The sequence below is a fragment of the Mustela lutreola genome, chromosome 14 (assembly GCF_030435805.1).
Source record: "Mustela lutreola isolate mMusLut2 chromosome 14, mMusLut2.pri, whole genome shotgun sequence".
NCBI classification, from domain to species: Eukaryota; Metazoa; Chordata; class Mammalia; order Carnivora; family Mustelidae; genus Mustela; species Mustela lutreola.
In genome coordinates, this window is record NC_081303.1 from 41,850,274 (window position 1) to 41,870,840 (window position 20,567).

Genomic DNA, 20,567 nt, shown 5'->3' on the forward strand with positions numbered 1-20,567 from the left:
GTGTGATGTGATTTCGGCTGTGGCTGTTTAATGCTTCAGCTGTCCCTCGCCAGTGTTTATCGTATTGTTTCCCAGAACAATCAAGTGCTTCCGCTGCCCCTGGCAACTTCTTCTGGTTCCCGGATCCTCCTAACTGGCGGAGTCTGAGCTGGAGCAGCGTTGCAAGGTGGGGCTGGTCCAAGGCCAGAGCCCCACACTCCCAAATGCCCATCACAGGCACCTGTGTTAAGCTCCTGCCCTATCCTTGGCCTGGGAGCTCAAAACCCTCCCTGACAGAGGGAGAACCAAGAAGTGGGTTCTTTTGCTTCTTGATCTTGATGTCACTCTCTGCTGAGTCATAAAGGGAGAGGCCCCTGGGATAAGGAAGTTGGTGCCCTTTTGAAGTGCAGTTGGTCCTTAAACACAGGAAGGTCTGAAGCAGAGGCTACCCTTCTCAGTTCTGTGGGGCCACGTGGATCAGTGGTCATGTGGCCATCCAGCCCTGGCCGATGAGGAGCAATGAAGCCAAGATTTAGGAGAAGAGACCCTTACTGCAGCCAACCCCCTCAGCCTGATCTCTGAACACTTCTAGTCACTGCTCAGGAAATATTCACTACATCACCCATCATAAACCAGGCTCTTAATTCTCACTGTTCCGAGATGCGGAAGTCCAGAGAACCAACGGTTTCTCTCAGGAACCCCTCCCCACATTCCAGGAGAAAGCCTTCCATGGCTTAGCCTTCCAAGAAGGATGAAATCCAGGAGCCTCTAGAACATGAAACCCTCTGCCAGATCACCCGCCCTCCCACCAGTTTAATATCTAGGGCAGATTCCCAACATGCACAGAAATAGAAGTAATTGTACATGGAAATGTCAATCTCCAGTGTCAAAGCCCAGTGACTAACCGACAACTCACCTGGGACCAGTTCTAGAACCATCTGCATATGTGTTGTAGGGTGTGTGTGTGTCTGTGTGTGTATGCACCTGCATGCACCAGGTAGGGGTGCAAAATTCACAAAGGTTAGCCTATCTTAGTGACCTTCTTCCTTTTCAGGGCCAGGAGGGGTCCTTGGCCTTGTCTTTCTCCACCTCTACTCTCCTGGTTCCCTGTGACCCAAAGGCTGAGTTTCCCTGGCTCCAGTGTCCCTCTCAGTTGTCTCAGCATTCAGGGCCGGGATCCCTCCAGGGATCCTCGGCCTCCCTGGCTGGGAGTCTGCATGGTTAGTTCATCCTTGCAGAGCTCTGGGGAAGGGGCAGACAGAAGCAGCCTGGGAGGCGCTGCTGCCTCTGTGTGCATGTGTGTGTGCGCGTGCATGCTTGCATACGCAGCGGAGAAGGAGGAAGCATCTCGGAGTTGAATATACCAAAGGCTTCAATCTATAAATAATTCGGGTCATGAAGCTCTACAAAAATAAACTTCAGCTTGAATCCTCTCGTGCAGCACTAAAGGCAGCTGCAGATACACTCGCTCATTAACTCACCCCCAAGTTCAGTCTGAGCAGCACCAGGCCTGCCCCACCTCTCCCCTGTCTAAACGTTTACGTATGTGTGTATGTGTACGCAAACCCCCACACATTCATATAGTACGAGAGCCCTGATTCCTGAGAAAGAGATAAAATCAAGTAATATAGGTGTCTTCCAAAGTGACTTTTCCGATGTAAAAGGACAAGCCCTCAATAAATGCACGTCAAGAGTCTCATCCTCTCCAGGCGCTCAGGTCAGAGAGACCAAGTTTCCAAGAAATCTGGGCTCAGACATAACAATAACACGCTTATACTGACATCACACTTGAAATGAGCCAAAGCACTCACATCTCCACCCCTGCTCAGCCGTTCAGGCACCACCTCCCCCAGGAAGCCTTCTGCTCAGGGCCTCCCTCACGCCCCAGCCTCCTGGGGGCGTTAGCCCCCCTGCCTGCCACCCCCTCCCCCTGCCAACTCCTCTCACAAGGGCTAAACCGCGTGTTCCTGAAGACTGGTCGGCTTGTCCATTTCCAGCTCCTGGGGTTTCCCAAGGGGATCCTGTCCCGTAGCATCCCCAGCGCCGAGCGCAGACCTGGCTCACAGCAGAAGTGTCATAAACGGATATTGGACAGTCCTGAAAGTCATAGCTAATAACTCATTTCACTCTCCTAGCATCCTTTTTGTGCTCATAAGGACAGGAGTTCCCACCTCCTTTGGCCGTTACAGAAACTATTACACAAACAAGGGAGGTGACTTATCTGAAGTCACATAGGCCTTTAATGAGAAGGCTGGGGTTAGATCCCGGTCCTCCAGACACCAACTGGTGCCTCCCTCTGCGCGGTGACACCTCTCCAACCAATCTGTTTCCTACCGGGAGGGCCCAAGAAGAAGATTCCCAACTGGTTTTCAGCAACTCTTGCCAAGTAAATAAATAAATAAATAAATAACATTACTATTTATGCTGCCAGTACTACTAATAAAGTGACATTAGGGTGACAAATCCCAGGCAGGGGGTCCATAATTTAGAGCTAACTATAGACAAAATTGATGCCCAAGAAAAAGGGTTTGGAGAGGCCTACAGGTAAGCTAGTTAATTGGAATTGGATATGCTGATTTGAATTGGACGTTCCAGAGGCTGTCATTAATTTCTGCACAGGCCTAGCTGTGGTTTAAAGCAAGGCACTAATGGGATTACTATTTCCTTCTCACTTAGCGGAGGCCCCTCCCCAGCCGGAGGGCCCAGCAGTCACCCTCCCCTGGGCTGCACCTCGCATTTCGCCACCCCACAAACGACCCTGATAAACTGACTTTTCGCCTCCCAATGAAGATTCCTGAAAATTAGGTTCCGAGTTTATGGTCGACTCCAGGCAATGGGTGATTGCCTTGCCTGGACCTTGGGGTCTGAAAGAGGACGTGTGGGGGAGGGGAGAGCTGGGACTTTCTGTCTCTCCCATCTGTTCTGTCTGTTCTTCTGGCGGTGATGAACAGCTCGTTTGCCCCTTAGTATCCTCTCCTAAGAGGGTTGCAGAGCACCTGAGAAGTCCCGCTGTGTGTGGGACTCCCTTCTCTGTCACTCTTTAGCTGTGCGATCTTGGGAATGCCACTGAATCCCCCCAGGCCTCAAATTTCCTATCTGTAATATGGGAATAATAAGAACATTTACCTCAGAGGTACTTGCAAGGATAAGAGAGTTGATTTTTGTTAAGCACTTTCGACAGCACTTGGCACACTGTAAGAGCAATAGGAGGGTAGCTGTTGTAAGTTCTTGAGGCAAACGGGGCCCTTCGAAAATTCACTAGGTCTGTGCTACTGCCTTCAGGTAGGGCCATGTCAAACCATGAAGCAAAAGAAGTAATCCTGTGTTCAAAACCCTCCTGAGAAGGTCGCAGGGTCCTATAGCCACTCAGTCTCACAGTGAGCGCTCTACGCAGCAGGAGTTCTTACCAGCCTGGATCTCCTTGCACAACGGTGTGGGCACCTTCTATCTTTCGCCAGTTTCAATAAAGACTGTCCCCCTCCGGCTGGCCCTCTTATCCTACCTCATGAGCTTTGTCCAACCAAAATGGCCTCTGTAGTTTCTGCATGTCCACTGAGGCCAGGCCCTCTCAGAAGAGGAGGAGCCCAACTCAAAAGTCATGTTCAGGTGACTCTCCTGCCCCCGAGCATGTCGCCTCCCTTCTCTGTCCCAGCTCCTCCGCTGCCCTGTGCAGCTCGGGCTGTAGACCCCCTTCTCTTGGATTGGTTCGTGACCAAGGTCCATTGTTGACCTTGTGGTCATTGAAACCTGGCCCTGGGGACACAAGCTGAAAAGCTGAAAACTGTGCCACCACACTTTAGCTCTTCTGGGACCACACCAAATAGATGTGATTCATTGGATTTAAAAATCCCACCTTGGCTTAGGACCAGCCCCTACCACTACCATCCTGTGTCTGGCAAGGGTGGAGACAACTTTGAACCTCAGAACTTTCTCTCCGAGGCAGAGCAGTCTGGGAAACCATGTGCTTGCCCTGCGGCAGGACCCTTGTCCCCAGTGTGTGCTGTCTCCATCCGCCATGTGCTCTCCTCTGGGCCACACAGGCTACAGCCGGGTTGAGCCCCGGTTCCACCACTGGCCAGCTGCGAGCCTGGAGCGGAAGAGCTTAGGTGAGGTGAGCTCCAAAGTCCTTATAGTTCTAGCACATGCTACAGTGGTTCTCCTCTGGCCGGCACTGAGCAGATCACCATGGCCTGTTATCCAGAAGGGAAAACTGAGGCTCGTGGGAGGGATCTGAACGCAAACTGTACCATTAGGCAGAACTCAAGCCCAGGCCCAGAGTTTGAACAGAAACCCGGGAACCCTGTGTCCCAAACCTACACTCTGCCCACCTGGTCTCTCCGGCCACTGCCTGCCAGACGCCGCCCCCAACTTGTGCCCTTGACGCCCCCCCTCCTGGCCCCATCCTCCATCTTCTCTGCCCTCCCGCAGATGTCTCGGAGGGTTACACAAGCTGGAGGCAGTTAACATGGGATGAGGGAGTAAGTGGGGAGGCAATAGTGCTCTTCCCTCCAGAGATTTAGACTGAATGAAATAGGATCGCTTAGTTCAGGTTCAATACCAGGAACAGTTTCTGTTCTGGTTTGGTTTTAGCTTTGACGTTTGAGAGTTATGTAGGTTTGATTCTGCCTTCAACTGCTTTGTTAAAAGATTGGGGTTGCAGATGGAAGAAAAAAAAAAAAAACCCCTACGTAGATCTCTGATTCAGGAAAAAGTTAGTGGCTGGGATTGGTCCTAAGTGGAACGCAGCAGAGTGTGTGATGATAAGTTGACTTTGATTTGATTCCAGCTCTAATCTGGCCCTGGGTACCATCTCGTCTCAGGGACCACAGAGGGAAGGCCAGACTTGTGGCATTCCCCCTTTGGACTTTGTGTCCAGACCCTGCCAGGGAGGCAGGCGGGTGCCCGGGTTCATGGGGTGGAGGCTGCCCCAACTGGCAGAAGGTTAACATGCCTCTCCAGGAGGGGAGATCTTGGGCCGGGCCTGAGGGGGGTTACTGGTTCCACAGCTCCTAGGGCAGAGCCGGTAGCTTGAGGAGACTTAAATCTCCCTGAAGAAGAGTGGCTGTCGTAGGGAGGGTGATGAGAAGCACTGGCCCATTTCCCCTTCAGAGGAAGAAACAGAGCCCGAACTCCCCCATATAATGGAGACAGTACACTGAGGTCAAACCAGCAGGAAGCCATGACCCTCATGTCTTTTCTTTACTGTCTGCAATAGCCCAGGAACTTTTTTGACTAAAAACTGCTGAATTTCTAGAAGGACCTCAAGGAAATTTCAGATCGGTCCATCTAAGAGAGAAAGCTATTTCAGATGTTAAGGGGAACCTTTTTAATTGTGAGGCATTCTTCCAGGTAGAGACCTTTCCCTCTGCTTGAGTTCGTAATCATAGTTGCGCTGGGGTAGAGGGTAATAACCTCAGCCTCGTGACATCACTGCTGACCCCAGAGTCTTCCTCCACTCTCTGAGAATGAATTAAATGACCCCCCCCAAACCCTTCCCCGGATGCAAGAGCTACTAGCTGGCAGAGAAAAGGCAAAGAGGAATTTATTGTGGCGTCAGGCACCAAGCTTGGCCCTTGGGATGAGTAAGTCCTGGTCCTTGCCCCTCAGGAACTCCTGGTGTGGTGGGAGAGGAAAGGCCGTGGTTAGAAGTACGAGAGAAAATTGAAAGGGAATGTGAGGGGGTGGGCGGCCTGAATCCTACAATCTTCCAGAGAAAATGCCTTTTGACCTCACTTTGACTTAGCGCTAGAGTTCATGAGACTTCATCACCTGGTTCCTAGTTCATGTCCTTTCAACAAGTATTTCTCAAGCATCCCATCTTATCCATCACCAGCCAGGTTCCCGAACCCATTCTCGTCCTCAGAGGGTTGTTAGAGAAATAGAAAACGCATCCTTGCCCTCGCAGTGTTGACAGACTTATGCACGTGTGAGCCAATTAGAGAACAATGTGAGTGGGTTGTCAATACACAGTAGCAAGTACATACACAATGAACAGATCAATTGATTATAATCCTAAGACAAAATGGTAGGGGGAAAAAAGGCATCAGGGTGATGAGCAATTAGTACGGTGGAGAGATTAGGGAAGGCTTCACGAAGGAAATAGGGCTCAAGCTTGAGGGGGTTCAGATGGGCAGAGGACAGAGACAACAAACCAGGCTGGGGATTATTTGTTCAACGGTCAGCTGCTATATTGGGAACAAGAAACGGGAAGGCAGGAGCATATTCAAATCGAGGACTCCTGGATGCCAGTTTTTTGTATGACCTTAGGGATTGTCTTTGCAGAGCTTAGACTAGCCCTCACGAACCCCCAGACCAGCAGCCTCCACATCACCCGGGAATTTGTTAGACGTGAGAATTCTCAAGCCTCATTTCCGCTGAATCAGAAACTCCAGGGGCGGGCTCAGCAATGCATTTTCCCAAGCCCCCAAACTCCGCCCCCCAGCCCGTGCTGCCCCTACCCCCACCTTGAGATGATTCTCAAGGCACGCAGCCTTGAAAACCACTGGACTCCATCTCTGCTTCTTGACCCTGGCCACTCATCAGATTCACCTGGGGAGCTTTGAATCCCCAAGAAGACACCCAGGCCACACCCACAGAGGTTCTGATTAATGGATCCAGCCCTGGCATTCATATCTTTTAAAACTCCCGAGATAATTCCCAAGTGCAGGCAGGGCTGAGAAGCAGTGAACTTGATGGTGTCTGAGTCCTTTCTTTCTGACTTATTATCCAGAGCTGGGCTCTGAGAGTCTGAGCCAGGATTTTTGGCTCTCCAGAATCCCAGGGTGAATCTGCACACATGCAGGGATATGTTTGGGGGCAGAAAGACCCTCTTGAGATTCTAAAATCTTGAGTCTCTTGATGACCAGCTTTCTGATCTTTTATGGGATTGTGGAACCATTCTTCCTCGCCCGCCCGAGGCAGAAACACTGTAAGCAGATGTTGACTCCCCAACCCTAAACACCAATCAGTGTGCACAAGCACACACTCACACACACACCCTCCACACCATGCTGTAAATATATGTAGACACACGACACAATAACCACATTGGGATATTCAGAATTGTTCCTAAGGACACATACGCACACACAAAAGAACCCACCATCAGAAATCCCAGACCTGGAAGCTGGGCTGTTTGAACTGAGAAGCACCTCTACCTTCCCTGAAGCCAATTCTGGTTCAAAGTAGCAAGTAGGGATAGGGTGGGGGGAATTATCTTCGGTAAAAGGACCTGCTCTAGGCCAAAGCAGGTAATCCCCTGGGGGACGGCTGAGTACCGATGCTGAGGATGCCTTGTTTCCTTTACAGATTCGAGCCGATGGTCCCCCCCATGGAGGGGTCCAGTACGAGATGGTCTCCGTACTCAAAGACGGGAGCCCCATCCTCCGGGACATGGCCTTCTCCGTTGATGAGCGTTACCTATACATCATGTCTGAAAGACAGGTAAGGGCCCACCCGTCCCTCTTTTCAAAGCCCAGGAGTAACTGATAACTTGTGACCTTTGGTCAGAAACTGTTCATCTAACCAGGGGGTCCGCTGGGCTTGCGACTCAGGGTCCAGGGACAGGCAGAGTCCTTGGAGGCTTTCACAGGGAGCCAGAGAGAAGCAACTGGGGCCAGCCACTTCCCGGAGGCTTCTCTCCAGGCCACAGCCCCTGTCTCAGTGCGTGATGAACAGCCCCGCAAGAACGGGCCAGACTGCACGAAGCAGCTTGGTGTGATTAGGGGGTAGATTTACAGCTCCCGGGTCCACAGAGTCTGCTGCTCGAGGGAGCCAAAGAAGTGTAAATAATCCAGGCCTCCTGGCTAGGCCTGATCCTGGGAGAGACAGACCCAAGATGGGGCCCCAGAAGGAGATAAAAATCTTGGCCTGAGTCATAGACTGATGCCAGTAGAAGCTGGCCAGCTCTGGGAAGCCAGAGTTGGCCTGAGAAACAGATTTCTACCCTCTGCGCGGTAACCACTGGGCAGGGTCCTCACCTTCTCTGATGAAACATGATTCCCCCCTGAGTGTATCTGCTCTGAATATGTGTGAGCAAAGAGAAGGTAAATGCGGGATAGCCACGGTGATGGGCAAGGTGGTGGGGGGATGGGGAATGGAGCATTCACATATTAATGGTGATGCAGAAAGCAAAGCAAAGACCTTCAGAAAGGCTGGTATCTGCCAGTCCTTCAGTCAGTGGGTCTACTGCTGTTCAGCGGGACGCTGGTCTTGGCATTGACTCGGCTAGACAAAGATGCTGGGCTGGAGGACCAGTGAGCGTTCACGAGGTACCTCCCAGCTCCTGAGTGTTTGTCGTCCCAAATACACTGCAAAGATTCCCGGTGTACTTGGTGAATCCCACCTTGCCCAAAGTTCTTTTCCTCTTTTTTTTTTTTTTTTTTTGAATATAAGAATGCTGAATCCGGGAATGAGGGGAGAGTGGAGGGAGGAAGGCAGCGACCAATGGGCACATAACTGCACTGAGGGAAGCAGTGACGCAGCTCTAACTCAAAAATTACTTCTTGAGAACAGATGACACAAATCACATGCAGATTGCATGCAAATTTTATCCAGACCCCCTTGAACCCACCTGCCTTTTTACCTTCTTTCATATGGCCCCTGCAGTTGAGGCATAAACAGGGGCAGATGGGAATTGGGTGAAGCTGGAGGAGGCTTAGCCTAACCTAGGATGGGGAAGACAGTCTCGGAAATAAACATTGATGTCTCATTCTAATAAAACAGTCCGTGGGCCCTAACAAAGCCCATGATTGGGAATATATTTATCGGGAACGATGTGCTGGGAAAGCATCAAAAGGAAGGGGACTTGACCTCTACCCTCAGGTTGTTTACAGTCTTACGAGGGAGACACGTAGCCAGTTATCTGTAACATCCCACTGAAGCCTATAAATATTCTGCCTTTTTTCCCTATTCTTTTCTATTTATAGACATAAGGTTATTTCTTAAACAGAAACGGTGGATGCTCACCATGCAAATTCCGGCAATACATACAGAAAAGAAAATAGCAATGAGTACCCAGACGGGTCTTCCCAAAATGTAACACCATGTCAACATTTGGTGAATACCATTCTAGATGCTTCTGCAGGATAATAATCAGACAGAGGGATGGATGGATTCATGGCAGTCCAGAGAGGTGGATAAATCATGGTCAGAAGGATCCAGCAGATCCATAAAATGTGATATTTTCAGAACACGTTATGTATGCCTGAGGACCAGGAAGGTAACTTTTGGTAAAAACTCTTTTCTTGGGCTCTCTGAGCCCAGCGTGGTGGAAAAGCATTGACAGCAAGCAGAAGTGACCAGTGAGGCCTTAGGAGAACTGAGAAGATGCCTAGGCTCAGATTTTGGCTGCATATCTGTTTCTCAAATGGGATCTTTTCTGGAATTACATTCAAAATGTGGCCAGAGGAGAAGGGCCTGGGCCTGAGCTGGAGCCTAACAAGTGGCCTTTGGGGAATAGGATGACCTCCTGAGATCGTATCTAGTGTCACCTCCGAGAGCATCAGCCCTGGCCCAACCAAGGGTCTGCATAACGTATCTCAAAGTGTCCTGGCCTTTGTTCTCATTTTCTGCTGCTGCTGTGCCGTTCTTGTGCTGTCTGCCCCAAACACAGGGCTTCCGTAGTAGCTGGTCCCACTGAGCAGCTATGGGAAGAACTTGGGGTTAATGGGGCTGTCTCCAGGCAGGTGAGATATTAGCCAAGAGAGCTCCCCATGCCAGGTGGGGCTGTGATCTGTGGGCAACGTCTAAGGGGGATTTGTAGCTGAGCTCTGAGACCTGTCACCCTGAGAGCTGTAAATTGTGTAGAAATGGGTAGCAAGGTAATTTCACCTGGGGATGGTCCCAGGGATGAGGGCCAAGAACAGCTCAGGGGGCCCATCTGTCTGAGCCCGAGCAACTCTGAGTATGGGGTACTCACATCCTTCAAGAAGCACTTTCACGGGAGCTGATGAAGATGGAGTCCGATGGCTTAGGGGTCTGGTCCAGTTGTGGCTAGATCTGGAAGCATGATCCTCTCCCTGGTCATGAAATAGAGAAGTCGCTTCAGATAATAAGATTGTCTCTGAAGTCTGAAGCTCTGATTTGGATCCTGTCTCAACAGTCCATAGCCACGTGGCCTTAAACCAGTCGCTCAGCCTCACTGTGTCTCACCGGGGTCAGTGTGAGGTTCAGCAGAGACTCTGCTCAGCAGAAGGGAGTTTCTCTCCCATGATCTCACATGCCACATAGACCCTGGGTCACTGAGCTTTCGTAGGGCCCCTTCTGGCTCTCAGGCCTTTACGATTCCACCTCAGGAGGGTGGTGACCATGATTGACGATGAAGGGGAAGTGAAGTGGCTGTGGGCTACAGCCAGTAGGCCTCGGGCTAAGCCTGGAGCTCCATGTTCTAGTCTGGGCCTGCATCTGACGAACTAGGGGGCCTAGATTTTTGAGTTCTCACAGACTCAGTTTCCTCCCTTTCAGAGACACAGTTAACAAATCTAACTCTAGGCTCCCTTTCCTGTTGAAGAGGCTTGTCCAAGGTGTTGGGATTGAGACTCTCCTCCATCTCCAGAAGACAACACCAGAACTACAGTAGACAGGCCTGAGGTTAGACCAAATGAGGAACTTTTAGATTTTTTTTTTTTTTTTTTTTTGACAGAGAAAGATCACAAGTAGGCAGAGAGGCAGCAGAGCGAAAGGGGGTGGGGGGAGCAGGCCCCCCGCTGAGCAGAGAGCCTGATGCGGGACTCGATCCCAGGACCTTGAGATCATGACCTGAGCCGAAGACAGTGGCTTAACCCACTGAGCCACCCAGGTATCCCAAATGAGGACCTTTTAAAACAAGAGTTGTATGAGGCCGTGGGTATCCGTGTGAACTTCCTCCCCGAACGGTGACAGAGAAGGCAGAAATGCCGGCTGTTTATGGATGAGCATACTGCTGTTTTGAGGCAATGATTTAAGACTTCTGAGGTTCTGGAAGACCTGAGACCTTCTAAGACATCATGGGGATGGGGATGGGGATTCCCCTCACTTTCTGGTAAATCTCTGAGCAGCCTGCTGTCATCCCGGCCCTCACCTCATCCCCACCTCTTGTCTCTCTGTCCCCCTGCTGCTTCCCCAAGACACAGCACCTGTTGTACCTTTGGCATCTTGGAAGTGTAAACCCAGTCTCTGGCCTCAAGTTCTGCCTAGAAAAGTTTGCATCTCCCCACGGAACTGGAACGATCCCATACAGCTCATTCATTCTCGCTCCCTCCCCCTCTCTCGGTTAATTACACGTAATTAAAAAATAGGACTAGTAAGAAGTGTTGGGTCACTGGTGCCACCGCCTAACAAGCCAATGTTAATGGACTGTTAATAGATCCAGGGCTGGCCAGTCCCAGGGGAACATTTGGGAACTGATTTCCCAATCCTGCTAATTGCCCAGGTGCCCCACGGATAGGATGCCTGGTTCTTCCCTAGAAAGTCCGCCCCAGCTTCCTCAACAGCAGATTGACAGATGCTGTGGATGTGAATACAAGTTCTCCCGTCTCCTCAATGTCTAATGGAAGTCAGACAGCAAGTCCAGGGGAAATCAGGCTACAAGCCAAGTGCAGAACTGAGCGAGAAGATGAAAAGAAACTTGATAGCTCCAGTTTCCACCCAACTCGTCAGGTTGGCCACTCCCGGATAAAGAATATAACGCTGTACTCGACGTGGATGGGAAAGAGTATGGGGATGGAAGCAATTATTCTATTTTATACTTTAATTAGTTTGAATTAGCAGAGGGAATAGAGGCATAAAATGATCCAGCGAAGGGTGAAATGGAAAAAGGGAGTCACAGTGGAGAATGGCTCCTTGCAGGCTGGAAAGGGCCTTGGGAACAGCAGAAAGGCTGGCAGTGGGACGTGCACATGTGTGTGTGTGTGTGTGTGTGTTTTCGGGTGGGTGGGGGCATGGGATGCAGCTGTCTATTTCAGAGCCTGGGAAGGCAATATAGCGTAGTGTTTAAGAGCTGGAGCCTGAGAATCAAACTGATCTCCATTTAACCCACAGCCACTTGCTAGACATTCAGCTTTGAGATCTCACACCACTAACCCCCAGTTTTTTCATCTGTATAATGGGCCGAATAATGGTAACCGTTGTGTCTGACACATAGTGCCTTCAGTGTGCTATATAATTATTATCATCATTGCTTCTGTCAGTCATATTATTAGAAGTTCTCTGGGACCCCAGAGAAGGCTAGAACCCTCTCCACTTAAATTATGGCTGGGATAGAGTTCCCAAGTTAAACACCTCCAACCTGTCATTCCTGCCGCTCCCTCCTAAGGGACGGCTCAGAAGCCTGTGGCCTGGCCCAGTGACAGCATCAGGCTAAGTCGCTCATAATCTGCTATTTATTTTAAAAATCCAGGAATGTGCCCAGCAGACTAAACAGTCCCACTCCCCTTGATATAAGCAGAGGCAGCCCCGGGCCCAGATGTGAGGCCCAGGAGGCCAGTCATGCAGGCATCTATGGAGAGAAGGGAGGGGCACCCTGAGTGTTGGTCAGGCCCCAAGTCCTCAGGGTCCTGTCTGGTTGCACTCGAGGACATGGGGCCAAAAAAGGGCCACCCATGGGGCTTTTCATTTCTGGCCTCTACGGGTAAGGAAACCAGGTCTCAAAACGTAGGGCTGCCATTCCCTGAGTAGTGGGCACTCAGACCCCAGTTCCAAGTGACCTTGTGTTTGTCTGTAGCTAGCTCACTGTTCTGGTCACTTATTGCTATATAACAAACCACTTCAGAATTCTGGGATGTGAAACAAACATTTTATTATGTTCCGAAGCTGTGTCAGTCAGGGACACAGACGTGGTGCATCGAAGAGGGCTTGTCTCTTCTCTACAACACAAATAACTTGGGGTGCTAAGAATTCTAGGGACTAGAATCTTCTGGAAGCCTCTCCTGTCTGGGAACTAGAAGGCTCTGCTCAGCTGGGACTTTTGACCGGAGTGCCTCAGACAAGTTGTCTCCATGGGGCATAAGATTTCCTCACAGCACGGTGAACCCTAGAGTCCAACTTCTTGAGCGTGGCAGACCATGGCAGACACAGCAGCTCAGGACTCAGAGAGTGAGCCTTCCCACAAGTAAGGCAGAAATGTCGCCCTTTAGACACACCCTTAGAAGCCACAGAGCTGTCTCTCCTCCCTTCCCCTTCACCTCTCCACAGCCAGTCACCTCAGGTGATTCTGATTCCATGGCCCATGAGCACACTTTGAGAGGCAAGACTCAGGGAAGATAAATACATGGTTTCCTGACACCCAGGGTCATGGAAACACAAAGCATCAGAGCCAGTAAGGACCTTAGGGATCACCCATCCTGACCCCACAGGAGAACAAGGAGGCCCAGGGGGCATCTGAGTGGGTGAGCTGCCACTTTAGTGTCATGCAACGCCCAATACCCAAGTCCAGAGTCATCAGAACTGGCCTGATTTCCCAAAGCTCACAGGGAAGCGCCAGGGGCTTTAAAGCCTACTGGTGATTAGCTAAAGGTTGCGAAGATCCTAAATGAAAGTGCTTCCTGCAAGCCAGCGAGGGAATCCACCAGGAACAGGGTCACTCTGCCAGGAAATCGCCCAGACAGTGGCACGCAATTTTAAGGGGTTCTCCTGGGCAGTGTCCCTGCAGTGATAATAAATCAGCCCCCTCAGAAGGAAGGCCGGCCTCCGTGGTGCCCCGCCTCGGCTCTGTGGAGCCGTGGCTGACTTAGACCGCAGAGACACACAGGAAACTGATCTTCTAACTACCCCCGCCTTAAGTAATTCAAGAGAGTTGGAGCAAGCAAAACTTTGGAAACACAAATTATTTGGGAAGATTGTGAAGCCATCCTTCTCTGAGGGGCTCATGGGCAGGAGAGACCCCTTCCCTGGCTCTCGGTTAAGGGGCCTCCGTTGAAGGTGTGTGCTGGGGGGGGGGGGGGGGGTGGAGGACGAAGGGAAGGCCGGGCCACACCACTCCGCTGTGCCACCCCCGGATGTGCCCTATGCCCCGGCTCAGCAGAGAGCTAATTTGGGGTTTCCTTGATTTGGGGGAGGGCCTACCTACTGCAAACCTGGACCTAGGACCCCAAATAAGCATTTTCAAAGGGTCTATTGTGAGTCGGAAGTAAGAGTCTCCTACCTGGAGCCCGCCCCACCAGCTGCCAGACCCCAAAGGCATCTAAATGCTTGAGGCAGGGAAAGGAAAAAATGTAGGCAACCACACTTCCAGATGTTCCTGCTCATTTATTTTGACATCTCAGACTATTATTTTGATTGTGCACATTTGTTTAGTCCAGGCGATAAGGCTTCCCAGGGTGCGGGCAGAGCGTGCCAAGGTGTATTTTTACAAGGCACCGGGGTCCCAGTAACAGGAGCCCTCCCTCTGCCCTGGGGTGGGAGACCTGGGCGGAGAGGCAGGGGGAGGAGAGAATGTGAGCAGGCTTGGACTGCGGCAGAGCCTGAGGGGCTTTGGGGAGAATTACAGAGTTTGCGGATTAGGAAAGTGAGGATAAGCGAATTTCGGCTGCACTTTTGTTTTCAAATGTGTCACTTTCAATCCAAGCCTTTGATGCACATGTGTTTCTGGTTAAGGATGGGGACCCCGGTGTGGCCCAGGAGCTAAGCTGCTCCTTTCAGTGCCTTTCCCAAAGGAAGGGCAGAATCCCGCCTCTTGGGGGAGGGGGCCCAGGGAAAGGTGACCACCCCAAGCCTGGGTTTTGATTTTCCCTCTTTCACCCCTTCCCCCGCCCCCCATTTCAAATGTCAAGGAACAAAGAAGCTGACACAGAGCTGATTCCCTGGCTATTAATATTCTCATTGGAACATTTTTCTAATAAATATTTTCACATGAGAGAAAGGAAACACAAACCCACCCTATTAATCAGACGCTTGGCTTGTTGTGTTTAAGAGAGAAAACTCCAGCCTCTTATTTTAAAATCCTTTGGTTTGGAAGGAAATGATTGAACACAATGCCCAGGCTGGGAGAAGTAGTGCCCAAAAACCTCATTTCTCTAAATGGGCAGGGGGGCTGGAGACTTTCTCTAATCCTTGGCAAGGGATTTGATTTCTCTTTCTAGGCAGGTCGTGCTGAACACTGACAGTCTGCCTGCCCAGGGTGATGTTCCTGTTTCTGAGAGATGGGAAATCATAGGGTCTCACCACCAGCAGGAAACCCACTCTCTTGTTTTTAAAGGTGAGGAGACCTATGCCAGGTCACTTGCTGATGTCCTCCCCTGAATGACCAGGAGAAGCAGAATTAATCCTGATTAACCTGGTCCAGCCCAGCATTCTTTTCCCAACTTGACAACATCTTCTCTGGGCACAGGCGAGAGAGAAAACTGGTTGTCTTTAAAGACTTTCAATTAAAAAAAAAAAAAAAAAAAAAAAACACCAACAACACCACCTGGGCCCAAGAGAGTCACTGAAGATGTTCCCGAGGGTCAAATTAAAATAGGGAACGATTTGCATACCATTTGCATACATAGACTCATTCACTCAACAGACCGTTAAAGTGTCTACCATGTATAATGCATAGAGCTGTCCACTGACAAGTCATTTGCATATGCAGATATAGGTAGGGCAGGCTTTCTAAGTAATATTGCAGCCAAATATTACAAATAGGGCTGCCTGACGATAGGTACCTTCTTGATTTCTTTCTGCTCTTTTCAGTGCAGCGGCAGCCCTGGGAAGTGTGCTTTTGTGCAGTAATAAATAAAGTAGAATCCCTGCCCTCAGGGAGGTTCTGGTGGGGAAGACAGACAGGGGACACATTGCAGTAGGGAGTGAGCCCGGCTGTAGCAGAGACACGCAGTGTGCTCCGGGACTGAAGCAAGTCCTACCAACCTGGGAGAGGCCTGCCCTTGTCTTTCCATCTCGGGGTCACTCCGGCAGAGGGCTCATTTGCTCTCTGACGCAGCAATTCGGAGCTGGTTAGACCTCAGAGATTACCGAGTGAAGAGCCGCCTTTTCTCTGATAGGTGAGGATGGGAGACAGGAGGGGGAGGTGACTCTTGAGAAGGGAAGGTCTACCGAACCAGAATGTGAGGAAGCTGATGCGGATGATGATGGGCCATTTCCGGACCCCATGAAGAGTACAAGCTCTAGACTGTGCCTGCCTGCTGAGGTTTGAGGCATTACTCCCCACTTCCTGCTGTGTGACCTGGGACTTAAAGCTGGAGTTGCTTTACCTTTCTTTGCTTCAGTTTTCTCATCTGCAAAATGGGCATAATTATGGCGTCTGCCTAAGGATTAAATTAAGTGAATGAATACATTAAAAGCCCTCTGAAAAGTATCTGGCGCCTATTACCTGCTTAATAAATGTTGGTAGTCGTCATGGTATTTTATGATCCTGTCCCATGCATAATCACCAGACTCAGGCCCTACGGATCACGCCCTGCCTGTAGCCACACCTAAAAGAGAAAATTAACCACCCTGCCCTGACTCCCAGCTCTACGTTAAGATGTGTTGAAATCTAACTAACATTCAGGTTGTGTTTTTCTTATTCTAGTTTACAAACATGACCTCAGCTAATCCAACAGTCCCCTGGGAGAAGTACTGGCCTCACCTCTTTTAGAGATAGGAACACTGAAATTCAAGTCTGGCTAAGTCATTTGCCCGGAGCCACCAAGCTGGTTAAGAGCAGAGCTGGGACTCCACCCTACCCTTCTGCAGCCGAAGCCGCACCTCCCAGTCCGGAGACGGCGCCCCCTGGCTGCCGTGTGTGGGGCACAAAGCCCTTCCCCTCCTGTTCCCTCTCCACCTGGTTCCAAATTAAGGAAAAGGTTTAGCAGGGGCTTTGAAGGCTTCAGGGGACCAGCACGGACTCCTAGGTCCTCGTTTGATACCTCCCGAGGAGACTGGAGCAGTGCGCTTTTTGTTTTCAAAACCAACAAAGGAGAGTGAGCACTGCCCGGGGCCTTACGTAGACTGTCCGGGGAGATGGCTCTGGTGGTCAGAGTGGATGGAGAAAGAGTGTCCTGCCGGAGGGAGGTACAGCTGCAGTGTGGCCTGTGTGGCCGACCACAGGCTTCACAAGCATTATCTGGAGTCCTTACAGCAAGCTTGGAAGGTGGGCGTTGTCACCACCGCTGGGCACACAAGGAAGGCTTGGCAAGGTTAAGGGACCTGAGCAAGGCGCTTTGTACCATCCCTAGGAGCCAGGCCTGGGGTGGAGGTGCAGGCTGGTGTGGTCGCAAGGCTCGCGCCCTGCTTGCCCCACCCCACCACCAGGGAGGCCCAGGGGGTGATGCCATGACCCCCTTGGACCCCCTCTACCCCTATCCATAGCTGGCCATCTTTGCAAGGAGAGCAGGTCCAGAAGACAGGAGGCCCTGATTCAGCCCCTCCCAGGCTACTCCAGTGTGAACCAGACAAATGGTATCCGTGCCTTCGCTGCCCTAAGGGGGAGGAGGGTTCTTGGGCTCTTGGGTTCTGTGCTTGCTGTCTTGAGACTCAGGAAGCCCCGCAGTGATGCCCCAGAACTCTGCAGCCTGCTTTTCAGCTCCTTCCCAGAGCTTTCGCTCATGCTTCCCGTGTTGGGTTTCTGTAATTGAATGTGTTTTATTTAGACCATAACATTTAGTGCCACTTTGGATTTCCAATTAGGCTTCAATCAAACGCCGAGAGTCTGATTCGTTTTGTTGTTTTGATCAACACAAAAGATGGCAACATCAGAGGAGCCGTCGTGAAAAGTTATTTCCATCCGCTGATGAATAGGACAGTTGCTGTGATGTGAAGATATGGCTTCGGAAGTGCCGAGAGATGCACCAGACGTTGTCAGCAAAGGGGTGAGGGGGGCGGGGAGGGGAAGTCAGCGAACCCTTCTGAGGTGCATGATTGGAAGTTCTGAGGGGCACAGCCCATTCCCCACAGAGAGGGTGGGAGGTGGGTGCTGGCTGCTGGGCCCACTTGTTGAGGCTCCTTCCTCTTAGGCCAGGGGTCCTGCGTGCCAGTGCAGGAGCAGGGAGGAGCTGGGCCTCAGTCCCACTGGCTGCTGGTACCCAGGGCTTGGGCCTTTTATGTGAGACAGGTTCCGTGAACACAGGGTTCCCAGAAATGGGAAGCCGACCATGGGTCGCTTTCTCCAGACTACAACCTCTGCGCTCCTCAGCCAGAGGTGACCAGCTGTGCTGGCTTACTGACACACGGGGGTTCTTCCTCAGGGCCCGTGAGTCCCGGCCTGCCACTCACACATGCTGCCCAGCAGACAACTGGTCTCCCTGGGGCCTGGTCCCAAGGACGACTTGAGAACCGAACTGGGAGCTGTGAAGGAGGTATGTGGGGGAGGGTTGGGGAGGGATGGCAGGAGGTGACAGGAGAGTGACAGGCTAGTGGTAAGTTAGGATTCTGCCTCCAGTTAATCCCTGGAGTCTCCCCCATATGTCTGAGAGCAGGCCCGCTGGGGCCTCAGTTTCCTTAATGAAGAAAAGGTATTTGAATGACCCCTGCGGCCATGACATTTAGCACCTCCACTCTGGCGACGAGCCTCCTCCGAGGGACAGAGGCTGACGTGGGTCTGGGAGTGTGTGTACTTATGAGAACAGCTACATGGCGGACACGTCAGATGAGAGCAAGCATTCCTGTCTTCTGGGCGTGGGAAAGGGTAGCCACACAACACGGCTCTTTCAGACCACAGGTCAGGGCTGTGCTCGCTGGGGGGAAGGCAGGTGTGTGCTCCTTCTCCTTGGGCTTGCTCAGTCTTCAGAGCCCCACTTGGCTGCATTTTCCAAGCTGACCCTTTGATCTCTCCATAGCCTGCCCAGCTCAGAGACCCCGCGTCAGCCACTGTCTCCAGGTCATGGTTTGTGTGCTACGCAGTTAAATTCCCAAAGCCTCTTCCACTCTGCGCAGAGCAACCCTCCTCACTCCCCCTCCTGGTTATTCCCACACCCCACCTCTGCAAACAGGTTGGGGTTTGAAATTTGCACCAGGTGGAGGGAGAACTGGCTATGTCATCAGCTGCTGGTGGCTTAGCAAACAGTCTGGGTCCAGCCTCTGTCCCTCAAGTAATGTTTAATGAGAAGCAGGAGATGGGCAGAGATGAGAGTTGGGCAGGAGGAAGATTGGAAAGAGAAAAATGAACAGAGCTGAGAACAATGTCTTAGTTAACCACTCAGCTTCCAGGCAATTTATCAAACAACCTTTGAGAACCTATTGTGAGCACAGAGCTCGTTGACAAAATCACACATACGCCAGGGAAAAAATATTGTGATACAGTGTGCAGAGAGGGCTGGGAATGCAGGAGAGGGTGGTTTCCAATAGTCTGTGAATCAAGAAAGGCTTCCTAGAGGAGGTGTTGCTCTAGGTGACTCATGAAAGGGGGCCAGGGGGGAGCTCACCAGGTGGAACAAAAGGCACAGGAGTATTTCTCAAGTGAAGGAAAGCACAGAGACATGAACAAGTTCAGCGTATTCAGGGAATAGTCCCCCAGTTTGACGTTGCTGGAGCTGAAGTCAAGGGTCAAGAGGTATCAGTCCTCAAAGACTATCCGTAGCTCACAGGTGATGAGAGGACTTCAGGTGGACTCAACCCACCCACCCATCCCTCCACCCAAGAGAAGGTGCTTCGGACTCCCTCATTCCCTGCTGCTGCCCCCACAGAACTTGGCAGAAAACGATCATGCACCAAGCTCCCAGTGATTCCCCTTTGCTGACAGCAGCATCCCCCCTCCCTGCCTCCAAGGGCCAAGGATCTGAAAGGCACTCCCAAGAGAAAGAGTGCCATGGCCGGTTACAGCCCATCCCCGACCCCTTTGTGATCACGCCAGTTTGCACCACCCTTCAGGACGGCCACTTCTCTGTACAGGGAGGAAAAGCTCTGCTCATCTAGGTTCACAGGAAGAGGAAGAGAGAGATCGTACCCACTTCATTCATTCATTCAGTCATCCCAGCAACATGTTTTGGTAGCAGAGACCTTGCCTCTCTGGGCCCCTTCTGTCTCCCGAAGAGATACTGAGGTGTGTGGCCCTAACTAGCGGCTTAATAAACACTTGTTGAAGGTTAGGAGGAGAGGGAGGGGATGACGGGGGATAAGAAAAGAGAGAGTGCACGGAAAGGAGACCCTGCAGGATGGTGTAAGGAGCTCATCTTTGGGGGCAGATCGGCCTGCATTCAAATCTTGGCTCTACCATTCTTTGGCAGGGCCTGGCTTGTCCTAAGCCTCAGTTTTCCCTTCTGTAAAGTGGAGAAAATGATAATACCTGCCTTCTAGCGCTGCTGAGCTGAAATGACGGAGCCCCACAAAGTGGCTGGGACAGAGCGGGAGCCGAACCCTGGAGACAGGTCCAGCTCTGCCCTCTTCCTTCTCTCGGGTTCACCCACGAGCTCCCCGGTTCACTGCCGCTGAGCCCCCACAACTAACATGTTGCTCATTTTTCATCCTTAAGTCATCTGCCAGTTGCATCTATTTCTAGCCTCTGTCTTAGGAGACGAGAATAAGGAAGGGAAACAGATAACTGCAGAAGCTCATTTGCCAATTGTCAGCGCCTGCCGTCAGCACAGCTCTCCGCCCGCTTCTCCCTGGGTGCCTGGAAAAATCACTATGACCTTTTATTTACTCGTTGATCTAGTCAGCTCAGGTCTCTCTGTCTCCCCCCGCCCCTCCAGCCCACC

General features: G+C 51.3%; 1 protein-coding gene across 1 annotated transcript in view; it reads left to right on the forward strand.

The window, feature by feature from the left end:
- The window catches only part of PLXNA2 (plexin A2), a 212,660-nt gene that overhangs the window by 87,743 nt on the left and 104,350 nt on the right, over positions 1-20,567 (forward strand). Inside the window, exon 4 of the mRNA XM_059146058.1 lies at positions 7,288-7,422. Within this exon, the coding sequence (XP_059002041.1) occupies positions 7,288-7,422 (135 nt within the window). The remainder of the gene's footprint in view (positions 1-7,287; positions 7,423-20,567) is intronic.